Source organism: Sorex araneus, chromosome 4 (genome assembly GCF_027595985.1).
Source record: "Sorex araneus isolate mSorAra2 chromosome 4, mSorAra2.pri, whole genome shotgun sequence".
Classification (NCBI taxonomy): domain Eukaryota; kingdom Metazoa; phylum Chordata; class Mammalia; order Eulipotyphla; family Soricidae; genus Sorex; species Sorex araneus.
Window position 1 is genome coordinate 136,167,886 of NC_073305.1, and position 13,576 is coordinate 136,181,461.

The 13,576-nt window shown below is 40.6% G+C and overlaps 2 protein-coding genes and 1 non-coding gene across 6 annotated transcripts in view; 1 reads left to right on the plus strand and 2 right to left on the minus strand.

The window, feature by feature from the left end:
* The window catches only part of WASF1 (WASP family member 1), a 51,154-nt gene extending 38,211 nt beyond the window's left edge, over positions 1 to 12,943 (minus strand). For 2 of the 4 annotated variants that reach the window (XM_055137127.1, XM_055137125.1), the window contains exon 1: positions 12,804 to 12,943. The gene's annotated coding sequence lies outside the window, so the exon portion shown is untranslated. Of the gene's footprint in view, positions 1 to 11,379; positions 11,734 to 12,335; positions 12,557 to 12,803 lie in introns of those variants that run through there. The other 2 variants (XM_055137128.1, XM_055137129.1) reach the window with 2 other exon arrangements.
* LOC129404719 (small Cajal body-specific RNA 11) lies at positions 3,327 to 3,465 on the minus strand. The gene has a single exon (XR_008630077.1). It is a non-coding gene; the product is annotated as a small Cajal body-specific RNA 11 (non-coding RNA).
* A 168-nt stretch (positions 12,944 to 13,111) lies between the features above and the next one.
* CDC40 (cell division cycle 40) overlaps positions 13,112 to 13,576 on the plus strand; it is a 50,291-nt gene continuing 49,826 nt past the window's right edge. The window contains exon 1 of the mRNA XM_004605720.3: positions 13,112 to 13,533. Within this exon, the coding sequence (XP_004605777.1) occupies positions 13,345 to 13,533 (189 nt within the window). The 5' untranslated portion in view covers positions 13,112 to 13,344. The remainder of the gene's footprint in view (positions 13,534 to 13,576) is intronic.

The window sequence follows — 13,576 nt, forward strand, 5'->3', positions numbered from 1 at the left end:
GTAGCTATAATAACCCAAACCCTACAATAATCCAAATGTCTGTCCTTCAACAAATGAAATAAATACCAAATAGTCATCCCTTGGAATGGTCTTGATACAATGAAAAACTATTCAAAAATAAAATGAACATGGGTGAACCTTTTTATTTGGGGTGCAGGGGGTAGTGTGTCCAAAGCAGCTCTGAGGCAGTCTGGGGCCTGGTTTGGGGCTAGGGCTAGAAGATGCAACACTGCTTGGGACCTACAGTATTGGGGATCGCCTGGGTCAGTGTGCTGGGGGACTATGTGGGGCCACGGATAAAACCAGGGCAAAGCATGTGCTATCATCTCTTTAGCTCTTGTACTCCCTCTCTCTGCTTCCAGGGATGAATGTTAAAATTATGAGAGTGAAAAAAGCCAAATGAACAGAAAGGAGTATATACGATATCATTTCATTTTTATAAAATATGAACTACACTACAGTTGCAGAAAGTAGGGTGGAGCAGGGCAGGAACTAAAATTGATAGGAAACATAGGGAGAGGGTGCTGCAGGGATAGCAAAGGAAGATTAGGAAGCTGGGGGGAAGGGTGTCATTAACTTTTCATGATGGTTTTAGGAATGCAAGCGTAAGTCATGAAACTAACTGAACAACTTGATGACTGTCAACTCTTATTTCAATAGGTTTTCAAAAATCTATTTAACCCAATGGCATCAACTATCAACCAAATGGCATTACTCCCAACAGTCAATACTCAGATCATGCTACGCTTATTTTTACCATATGTTAATAAAAAAGAATGACTTAGAATTATACTATAGTAACATACAATAAGAATGTGTGAGAAGGTATAGTTTTTCAAAATTCTTTGTCTAATCCTAATTCAGCGACAAACTTAATGTTTAAAATCTAGTACAAATTAAGACAAACTGGTAGACTGGTGAGCTTTGATATCTTCTGTCAACATATATCCTGTTCTTAAAATTAAACAGTTATTACAATGACACACTAATTAACAAAATTAACAATTGTCATTCCATCACGAAATGTAATACACAACTATAAAATAAGGGTCAGAGAGATAGTAGAGGAGTTAAGGCTCTGTCTTGCACATGACTAACCCTGTCTCTTCCTCACCCCCAACCCCCCAGCACTACCAGGAGAGATCCCTAAAAGCCACGAATAAGCCCTGAAGCACATCTGTATATAGCCCCAAGACCCCAACCCCAAATAAATAAAATAGCAGTTGTTTTCACTTAACAGGCAATTGTTTTGTTTTGGGGCCATACCGGGCCAGAGACCATAATGGGTGTTAGGGACTGTACCTAAGTCTGCCACATGCAAGGTAAATACCTTACCCACTGTACTACCTTTCAAATTAATAAGTATGTTACTTGGATTAATATTTTTTTCATTAAGGAAGGAAGGAAGGAAGGAAGGAAAGAAGGGAGAAAAACATTTTGAGAGAAGAAACAAAGGGGAAAAAAGAAACACTTCTCTATAGAAACCACTTCAGTGTGGTAACAAAACTCAAGGCCAGTTCCCCAAATCCTATTGAAACTGTATGAAATATTTTCTTTGCTCTGAATCACTCTATTGGATCACTGCCACCAACATAAAAACAAGCCAGAATTTTATCCATCATAAAAAAAAATCAAGCACAAAAACAAACCCTGAACCCACTTCTGTTGCCATTCAATCTACTCACTCACCCTTTCTGATTTCTACTCCCACCTTTGGCAAAATTCCTTTAGTGGGTTCTAGAATTCCTCTCCTTCATTCTCTCTTAAATCTGTCCCATATAGGTTTCAATTCCAGCATTACACCAAGCCATCTTGCCAGGGCCAGTCAACTATAAGAGCTAGTGGTTAATTATCAGGCTTTATCTCACTCAATTTCTTGTTCACTCCTTGAAAAACTTTCTCACTCTGGCTTTCAGGGTAACTCTGGCTCCTGGCTTTCTCCCTACCTTCTCCTCATCTTCATACCTCTAAAACTTAGTGTACTACAGGACTTAGTTCTTGGAATGTTTTTGTTTTGTTTTGTTTGAACGGTAGAGGTACAACTGTTGTGATCAGGGCTTACTCCTGGCTCTGTGCTCAGGGATCATTACTGGGGGATGATCTATAATAGTAGTAACATAGTACTGTAGGCTTGCTTCAAAATTATTTTTATAACAATAATTTAAAGACCCTAAGGTTTTTATAACAAATACTATCTTGAACAGCACTTTCTCCCTTAATGATTATGAACATAAAATTAGATTTTAATAAATGTATTTGATGAATTTACAATTTGTTAAACAACTCACAAATTCATTCCAACATAAAATATATTAAAATTCATGTTTAAGTGATGAAAGGTCAATAATGTCATTTTGTACAGAAGAAACTTACATTTTTAATAATAATGAATGAAACTATGTCCTTTACGTACATATTTACTGAAACATGCTTTATTTAATTTACTTCAAGGCTTAGACTGACAATGAAAATGAATTCTGTGAAATTAACTGATTTACTATATATGAAGCACATAATTCTAGACTGCTTCTATCACAATAAAAGACTTATTTTGACTATCAAGGTAAATGCATTTATCATTGAACACACACTAGTGACACATGACCCCTTTTCTTCCTCCAAGATTCCCATTGCAAAGGATGCAGTATTTATCACCTGCTGGCTCCATGCAAATGTAAGAAGCATATCCACTAGAGCAACAGTTTTTAAAGTGTACCCCACCTCTCTTAAGGCTTGCACTGTCAGTATTGCTAGTTCTGAGAATCAAAAAGGAATACCTTCCCTTTTACTACCGCACACATGAAGAGATGTCTGTTCAGACTCAAGCAGTTTCACCTCCAAGATAAAGTCTCTGACATATTCTATCCTACCCCTCCAATTTCTCATTATGCAATTTCTTTTTTCTTATGAAGCTCCTGGAAGCCTTTCTCCTCTGTTGTCAAAACTATCAACATATATTTCACATTGCTTTTCTTTGTACCTCACTAGCATTTGGAATTCTTCAGATCAAAACTGCCCGAGTCACAAGGCCTTATCCCAGGTTTCAATAGAATAGTCATGTCAGAAACACAATGCATTACATTCTCTAATCACACCCTCAACATCTACTTCTGTCTTTCCTTTCAATTCCCACGATGGAAATCTTAAGTTAGTACTCAACAACTTTGTTAAAACTCTAGATCCACACTTTTCTTTTCATAAATCTATTAGCAGATCTTAAATTATCATCTTAGTCACTTGTACAAACCATTCTATCATTCCCATAAGATAAAAGTTGAGAAAACTGAAAACCACTAATTTGGCTTACTTTTTTTTTTTTTTAAAAAAGTGTCTCTCGTGCCTTTAAGAGCCAGCCCTGTGCTCAGCATGGCCCTCTTACATGGAGAGGGAGATTGCTTATATGTCCCCTCAGATTCTGCTGTTAGAGCTATGCGCAGCAGGCAGACAAAGCATAGTCCAGGACCAGTATATTTCTTTTGTTGTTAGGATGGTGGTAATGGGGGCGCATTCCACTGTACTTGAGTGTCTGGGAATCAGTCACAGCAGTGCTTGTAGACCATGCAATGATGGGAATTGAACTTAGGCCTCCCCCTACAAAGCATGAGCTTAGCCTGTTAAGCAATCTCTCCAGTCTCAAAGACTTTTCTTCGATGTTTAAGAAACTGAAGTTGCAGGATCAATTACCACCCAAATTGATACTGAAGGACCAAACTTCAGTCACAGAACAAATGGTAGATAGAGAAAATATAAATGAGCTAAATGATGCAGATGCCACATAAGACAACTGTAGGTTATTAGGACTGTTTTTGCAAGGATGGTATTGTGCCACACCTGCCAACATTTGGGACTACTCTCAACTCAATGGTTGGTGGCGATTCCGGTAGAGACAAGATGACCATGAGATGCCAGGGACTGAACCAGGGTCAGAAACATGCCAACACAAGCACTTTAACCCTATACTATCGCTCTGACCCAACTAACTTCAACAACCTGCCAATGAGTACCAGAGCAGTGGGTAGGGCACTTGTCTTTCACATGGCCAACCCATGTCTGATTCCCAGCACTGAAGGGTACTCCCAGCCTGCCAGGAGTGATCCTGAGTATGGAAGCAGGAATAGCCTTGAGCACTGCCAGGAGAGGCCCCAAAACTAACCTCCCCCCAATAAAAAGAACACTAACAAGTTACTAGGATTATGAACTAGTTTAAAGGTAAGAATCTTTGAGGGGCTTACTGCTATACTTTATTGATTATTATAGCCCACCAGATTCTCATTAAAGACCAGAGAAAAGCTGTTGTTCAAATTGGCAGATATGAAAGTAGATAAAGGATCAAACATGATGGCCTCTTAGTATCGGTACTGCAAGCCATAATGCCCAAAAGTAGACAGAGAGTAAGAGGGAAATTATCTGCCATAGAGGCAGGGGGAGTGGTGAGATGGGGTGGGGATATGGGGATACCGGGAACATTGGTGGTGGAAAATGTACTCTGGTGGAGGGATGGGTGTTTAATCACTGTATGACTGAAATTCAAACATGAAAGCTTTGTAACTTATCAATTTAAAAAAAAAGAAAAAAATTGGCAGACATAATTATGAGTAGGAAAATTTCTCAGGACTAAAGAAGGCACCAAATGATAAAGGGGCAAATTCTCCAGAAAGATATAACCATCTCTAATTCATATATACCTAATAACAGTATCAAAATATGTGAGGCAAAATCTAAATAGTCCTCAAGGAAAAATAGATCAATTCACTATTACATAGACTTCAACTGTACTCAATCAGTAAGTGACAGATCAAATAGGCAGAAAATTAGTAACGATAGGGTTGAATTGAACCCCATCATCAATCAATTGGATCTAATTGACATTTATACAGTACTTCACCAAACAACAGAAAAACATTCTTTTCAAGCTCACAAAGACTACTCACCAAAGTCATCACATCTCCTCCCCCAAGTGAAAAGAATAGATATCAGACACTGTATGCTCATAGAACACAATAAAATTAAACTAGAAAGCAACAAAATAGAAAGATTGCTTTAAAGAATCACAAAACAACTAGAGATTAAACACTACAATTCCAAATAATACATTGGTGAATAAAATTAAATATTTTGAAATAAATGAAAATACAATTTGGACTAGAGAGATTGTTTAAGGTGCTGGACTTGCATGCAGTGTTCCTGGTTTGAGTCCTAGCAATACCACAACTAACTTCTGAGCACAAAGTCAGGAGCAGCCACTGAGAACTGCCAGATGTAGGTCAGCCCCCCACTACCCCCACCCCAAATACAACTCATCAAAATGTGAGTAGCCCATCAAAAAAAAGCTCTCAGTAGAAACTTTGTGACACTGAATGCATATAGTAGGAAAATAACTCTATACAATCAATTAATCCCAGCTCCAACCTAAGGATACCACAGAGGAGAGGGTCTTTTAAAAATCAGATCTGAAACTAGTAAAAAATAATTAATGAAACCAAAAGAGATATTATCAACATAATTTTAATTTTATTCATGTATAACGATAGATCATGATATGACAAAGTTTTAATTTTGTTTTTTTTAAAACATGCTAGTTCTCATTATCCTAAAATATAAATGCTTCTGTTTCTCCTTTTTTTTAAAAAAAAAATACTGTTTCTCCCTTTTTAAATTAACCTTTCCATAATTCTCTGGTATGATCTCTAACATAAGCATGCTAACATGTCACAAAGACTGGAAACAAGAAAGCTATCTTTCATAGCATCATGTGAAAAAAAATGACCAAATTTCATTTTGATAACGAACCAAATGAATCATTCCTTGATGTAGAAGCATGTTTTTTTTATTTTTTATATTTTTAGTCTTAAATATTTTATGTAATTGTAGTAAAAGAGTCGGAATTTAATAAGAGCCAAGACCACAGAGTGGGATATAGCTGTGTTTTATATATCATTTTTAGAAGTAAGATGAGTGAGGAGTTTGTTGTTTCTTATTTTAAGGGTAGACCTTTTTCAAGTCTTAACTTATGCTGATATTTTTTATGGTAATAATAGCTTCTCTGAATTCTTTGAAGCATGTTTTTTTTTAAATGATCTAGTTAATACAAAAACATTTAACTTACTATAGCAGACTTCAGCAACTGTTATTCAAAGGAAATAATGACAAGAATCTATACCTTTCTTTTTAACCATGCAATACAAAGTTACTCAGTTACTCAGTATTATGTTTCAGGCATAAAATGTTTTAACACCAATCCCTTTACCAGTGTCCACTTCCCTCTACCAATGTCCCCACTTCAATGTCTCATGCCCACCAATGACTCCCATCCCCCAGACTGCCTCTACGGCAGCCTACACTGGGTTTTTGTTTGTTTGTTTGCTTTTTGGATCACAACCTGTGACACACGGGTTACTCCTGGGTTATGCACTCTGGGGACCATATGGGATGCTAGGAATCGAACCTGGGTCGACCGCCCTCAAGGCAAACACAGCCCTACCCACAGTGGTATCACTTCAGCCCAGCCTATACTATTAACCATTCCAAAATACAGCATTACTGCCACCAACATCCAATAGTTGTCACCATATCAAATCTATCTCCTAAAGAAGTGGTATCTCGGCAACACAGGATAATAGAAAACAATGGAAACTCAGAATCTGTATTCAAATTCTACCTTTTATAATTTTTTATAATCGTGTGGCCCTATACAAACTACAAAAATCCATTAGATTCAGTTTGTAAGTACTAAAAATACAATTCCAATTAGTTTATGCAAAAAAAAAAAAAAGGATGCCTTCCTACAAAAATACTAGGGTGTCTCTTGGAATCTAACCTCAGGACCATGGACAAAGACATAAATACACTGAAGACTTCTTTTGGTATTTGCTTCTCTTCCAGCACTTATTGGGGGAACTGGATAGAAAGTCATTCCCTTGGAACTTGTACTTCTGCTGAGCAGAATAAAAATCTTATTTAACTAAGCTTCTTTTCTCATAAACCCTCCAATTTGACTATAACATCAATTAAATAATACAGAACACTCACACCGTGACTTATACATCTAGCAAGCATGCAATGAATAAGACTTCCTTCCCTTTCAGGAGTCGATGTTGACCTGTTATTTTCTAAGACAATTAATCTCTTTTTTAAAAAAGTTAGTTAAGTACTACAAAACACCAAGTTTGATCCCCCTCTCCCCCAACTACTTCTAAAGTTGCTTGCCCTTGGTGCAAGATAAGTTCTTATCTTTTTGCCTAAACGGTGCATAGTACCCTGAATACCACTAGAAGTGATCAAAAAGCAGAAGAACCTCCAAGCACCTTGGAGAGTGGCCCCCCAAACAAGAAAACAGAAATCCATACAACATTCCAAAGTATATGACAGACATACTTTTTAAGACCCCTTTTCTCACCTGCTCCTCTGCAGAAATGGCATCCACACAAATATCCACTTAGCTTAAACAAGTAGTGGAAACACAACAAAGCAAAACAACCAAAGCAACAATAAAACTGTCCCTCTTTTCAAAGTTCATACACTTTTCTCATATCCACTTTCCCACCATTGTCCAAAGCTCCATAAGTCAATATAAGACTGTGAGAACTAGCAACTGAAAATATACCTCATACATTGTCTGACAACTCTATCCTCAGGCAATATTCTTTACCTTCATACACCCACCTCACAAACTTATTCCCAGTATCTTCTAATGGAAAAAATTTTCTGGAGATTCACTGCATAGCATCTTTCTCCAAAGTAAAAATATACACCACCTAAACTTGGCCAGATTAGTTGGCTATAAATAAAAAAAATTAAAGGGAAACAAAAGAAATCATCTTGTTTTTGGTGTTGGGAACTGAAAAGTTGTTTGGGTATTGACCCACACCTAGCAGTGTTCAGGGCTCACTCTGGCCACACTCCAGAAGTGAGATCAGTCCTAGCGGTGCTTGGGGAACCATACGTGCCTGGGATCAAACTGGATCAGCCACATGCAAGGTAAGCACTTCAGCCCCTGCACCATCTCTCTGATACTCAGTGGTTAAATTTTAAAGGAATAATAATAATCAAAACAACTATCATAGAAAAACTACTTTGTAAAAACAAAGCTTACAAGAACCAGTAGGTATATTAGAAGAGTTAAGACTATAATCTTGTCAAGGACAGATTCAGAAAGGATGAATTCTCTGACAGTATTTAAGTAGTAATATTATAAAGGGACAATGATCTCAGAAAAAGAGGGTTACACTGAGTTTGAAGTACTTCTGTGTTCATCTGTAACCAAAAAGAATCTCAGGTGAGTTTTGTCAACCTACTCCTTTTACAAGTGAGAAGAAAAATGACTTATTCCAAATCATAGGAGACCCAAGTTCATTTCTATTTCAATTTCATTCTCTAATTCCTGCCACAGATGACTTAAGACTGCACCATTCACTAAACTGAAGAAAACCCTTTTCACATACAACGTCAGAGGACAGTTCCTTATAATGTTATGTCTAACACAAAGGATATGTATTATTAGCATTTTATGTTAGATTCTGATTTTCACAGATAGTTGTACAAGAAATATAGGTAATTGCAATATAATGTTTATGCTAACTATTAATGAGTTTGTAACTCCCTAGTACTATCTGCATAAACCTGTAACCAGGTACATCATGGGTTATGTTAGGAGAGCTATTTACAAATATAACCACTAAGCATATTATTTCTGTGTAAGTTCCAAGTTCTCAATAATTTTATAAATTTACAGTATAATCAGTCCCATTCTAAATTAGAAACTGCCAACATGCAAATTTATAACCCAAATTATAATTAGTTTATAATCCAAATTATAAGGTAAATGTGATCAAAATCACAAGACTTAATTTTATAAAAAACTCTACTTCAGGGTTATGTATTTTTAAAAGTACCTATTTAGGTATATTTGACAAAGAGTACCATTTATCTACATCTTTACACTAATATTTCTTTGGAAAGCTAAAATGTCAAAAATGCCATACTCATAACTTGGAAAAAATCTCTACTGTACATTTTCATTAAGTGTGCAATAAAGATAAAACTATTTCTTTTTTTTTTTTTCTTTTTGGGTCACACCTGGCTCTGCACAGGGGTTACTCCTGGCTCTGCACTCAGGAATTACCCCTGGACATGCTCAGGGGACCATATGGGATGCTGGGATTTGAACCTGGGTCGGCCGCGTGCAAGGCAAACGCCCTACCCGCTGTGCTATCTCTCCAGCCCCCCCCTTTTTTTTTTTGATAAAACTATTTCTTAAATCAAGAACTGAAACATGTTATAGTTATCTAGAATGACTACAAAAAATATATAGAAAAGGCACATCTGAACTGGCAAATGAAGTTTAAAGACTGCTGCTCCCCCAATACATTTTCCTCTCTAAAGCTATTGTGTTTCACAAATTAAAATTTGTATGATCAATATTTTAAATGATCTAATAATTAAAAACCAATGACTATCATATACATTTTTGTATAAAAAATGGGAAAGCCCCCAATATTTACTTATCACTATGCATGCAACTTTGGATTTATGACAAGCATCAGGACAGTTTTTATCCTCTACATGCTTAGGAAATTCCTGAGTTAACTGTTTTTATACAATAATGATGACGCTAAATTCTGGCTGTTCATTTAGGAGCACACTTAAAAATATAATCAAATTAACTGAAAAAGAAAACAAAACTTAACATTTGTATAGGTTAATAATCCATATTTAGTTTCTCCAAAAGTAATTAACCAAAAGCACGGTTTTAGTAAAAATTCTAATCACATAATATTTTAATAGCGATTTCTACTATGAAAATGAACTGAGTAATCCTTCAATAAGGAAATAAAAAGCTACAGTATACTACTGTGATAATAAAAATGAAACACTTGGAAACGGTATTCTTAAGTATTCCAAAAAGAGCAAAACACATAATTAAGTATATTATGTAACAGTAATAATGGTGTGGGCATATGATTACCTACAAACCTGAATAATTAAGCAGTTGCAGATTACACCTTATAAATGATCTTAAGAAAGTACTTTATATTATTTGCAAATTTTTCAATGAAAATAGACAATGGAAATATTCTACCTGTTTACTCAGAGAGGTTTTCTGCAATTTCAATTATACTTGTTATTTATTACTACATACAGTATTACCTATAATAGCTATTAGTTTGAAATTATTAAAAAATTCTTGATAGACGCAAAACATTCCTCAATTTAGACCCTTATGTCTCTTAAGCAAAATTCAATATAAATTAAGCATTCTAACATGCCTTGGGAAATCCTGATAACATTTTATGTTATAGAGTACGCTGAAATATTTTCATCTTTCATAAGACAAAACATTTAAAAAAATTTTAAACATAAACATTTTTACTGAACTTACACGTATGTTACTATTTAGTGGAATAAATGGGTCTGATCTCTATCTACATATAAGGAAAACAAGGCACAAAAGTGTCCATCTTATAAATTTGCACGGTCATTGCCTAACCAAGCAACCGATGCCCTACCATCAAGTTATATTGTATGTGAACCACTTCCATATACCATAAACAATAGCAATACCTTGAAACAACTGCCTCTGCAATGTCTATGCAATTCCAATTTATCAAGAGGGTTATGGTAAAAACTTTCGGGTGAAAAAGCTGGAAGGGAAGAGTTACAAAAGAAAGAAAAAGAGAAAACGACTTATTTGTGGAGATGCATCATTTATTTCTTAAATGATATGATGTAAAGTTTGTAGCATTAAATAATCAAATCGTCAACCGCTATTTTATTTCCTTTTCAAAAAGTGTTTCATCTTGCAGCCGATCATACAAAACTGGAGCCTATTCACCCTTGAGAGAAAAGTCAGGAATATGAGTGGAAAAACTGTAAGAAGTAAATACATAAACTCGCACAGAAAATAAGAAATAGAATTTGGGGTATACTCATGATGGCTGTTAAAACCCTACTGTAAAACATTCATTCAAATGAGGGTAATAATCAAGCACTCTGTAGCTAAATAAAATACAAAACTTCTCTTCTTCCAAACTTGGGAAAATTTCTAGCAAACATCTTACTCAAAATCTCGACTTAGAAAAAAAAATGTTTTTCCTAACAAAAAAACTTAGCGCCAAAGGGAACAACAACTGTTCCTGGGCGTCTGAAGAGGGAGACTGCATTTTCCAGCGATGGGACAATGCCATCAGCAATTAGAAAAGAAATGAAAATGATCCACCACACAAATGAAAATATAAGAGCCTGCCACTGATTAAAGAATCAATGACATCAATTACCGGAGAGAAATAAAAGACCGCGGAATAGGTGACTCTATCACTCCCCCCATCCACCCACCCACCATCCATCCCCCGCTCCGGTTTTAAAATACAATCCAGCACACACCTCGGGAGACAAGGACAAGAAGATTAGCCGGAGTCCGTATTCAAGTGCCTAGTCTAGCTGGGGATTAGTTCATTAATCGGCGATGGGAAAGGTTGCGCGAATGCTCGGGTCCGAAGGGCTTTTTTTCTTTTCATGATTTCCAGCTCCAGCCTCCGCCAAGTGCCAGAAGAGAAGGCAGGCGGAGCGCCGAAGCTAGGGGGCACGCTGCAGCCAGGGGAACAGAAACATGGGGGAAAGGTGCAATGGATGCTGCAGAGTTGAATAATTATCTGGGTGGCACAATGGGCGAGTCCCGCCGTCCTCGGGGCCGCGGCGGCGCTTCCTTAACTCTGCCCGATCCTCCTCCGTCCGCCGTCTCCCCCCCACACCCACCTTCCGATCCCCCACCCCTCAGCCCCAAGCCCCGACAAGAAAAGGCGTCCGGGGGCGACTGCCCCGTGTCGTCTTCCCTGGCGACCCAGGCAAGGGATTCCCGCACTCGCTCTCCCGGGAGGCTCCAGACACACACGCTGGGCGCACGCACGTCGCGCGAGCGGGGGCTTCTCCGCCACCGGGGGCGCGGAGGAGGGGGGGCTGCAGCCTCCCGAGAGCCCGGGGCGGGAGGCGCGGGCACCCGGCGGTGGCCGCGCAGGTGAGACCCGCAGTCGGTCCGCCTCCAGCCGCCTCGGGGCGCGCCCCGCCGGTCGCCGCGGGCTTGTCTCAGAGCAGCGGGCGGGTGGGCGCCGGGGCTCGGGAACCCCGCGGAGGGGGACGCGGAGGGGGGTGGCGGCGGCAGCGGCGGGGGAGGCGCACCCATCCCCGTCACCTTTGCCGGGCGAGAGCGCCACACGCCCCTTCTCTCCGTTCTGGCCGGCTCAGAAGAGTTCCACTCCCCGCACGTTCATCGCCCAGGCCCCCTACTCCTCCCCACCCCCAAAGGAAGGGGGGGGCGAAATTCCTGAGAGACTCGCGCTCACCGAGAAATCTTGGGGGGCTCTTGCCTCAGCCCTGCTTCATGCTTCGGCGGCGGCCGCCGGTCCCCCTCAGCTCCACGAGACTCCACCTCGAGCGTCCAGCGCGCCAGGCTCCCGGGGGGGACCCGCTCCGGGCTGCGGCCGATGCTACCTGGCCGCGGGGGAACGGCGGCCGCCGCTCGCCGGACCCACCGAGTGCTGGACGCGCGAGCGAACAACACCGCGAACCGCCGCCGCCGCCCCCAACCCGCCCCCTCCCCGCGCGCGACGCTCCACAACCGGGAGCGGGGACCCGCGTCTGAAGCAGGGGGGACCGCTGGACTCTCGCCCCCTAAGGTCCCGTCCTCCCCGCGCCAGAAGCTCTCCCCTGACAGTCCAGGACGAACAACTTCAGATGCTCACTGGGCTCCTCAGCCCCCTCGGTGCCCAGGTGCAGCCGCGGGGGGCAACCCAGCCTCCGCCCACACTCACCCCGCTGCGGAGGCTGATCTCGCTCGTCTCCCCCCCGTTTCCCCGGGCTATATGGTATTGTCCAATCCTCCGTTTGGGGGAGGGGGACGGAGAGAACAGTGCTTGGCCCGGGAATGAGGGATGAGGAGAGCCAATTGAATGAAGCATCCCTTCGGGGGCGGGGTCAGTGAGGCTCCGCCCCTTAATCCCCGCCCCCCCACCTCAAACTACACTTCCCATTGTGCTTTTCCCACTTCCCGCCGTGGTGCACGCCGGGATCGCAGGCCCTCGCGCTCTCAAGGTATTTCGGGACTCGTAGTGCTCCCTGTAGTCCGGCGGGTCCTGGAAGTTATATCTTATTAAAAGTCTTCGTATTATCTCTCGATCAGTGTCTCCCAATGCTAAATTATGTTCCACTTATCTAATTATAATTTATTTAGGAAAAGTTTTAGAAATGATTTTCTAGAAAGCAAATAATGTCTGTTTTTTTTTGGCAACCTGGCAGGACCTGAAAGCCACTTCTTCCGCCCCGGCCTGGTCTCTGCTAGGATCTGTTGCCATCATGTCGGCTGCGATTGCAGCTCTGGCTGCTTCCTATGGTTCGGGTTCAGGATCCGAATCGGGCTCGGACAGTGAGGGCGAACGATGCCCGCTGCCAGCCGCCGACTCCCTGATGCACTTGACCAAATCGCCCTCGGCCAAGTCTTCCCTGGCGGTGGCGGTGGACGCGGCTCCCGAGGTGGCAGTTAAGGTAAGCGCTGGAAAGCCTCGGACGAGGTGCGGAAATTGTCGGC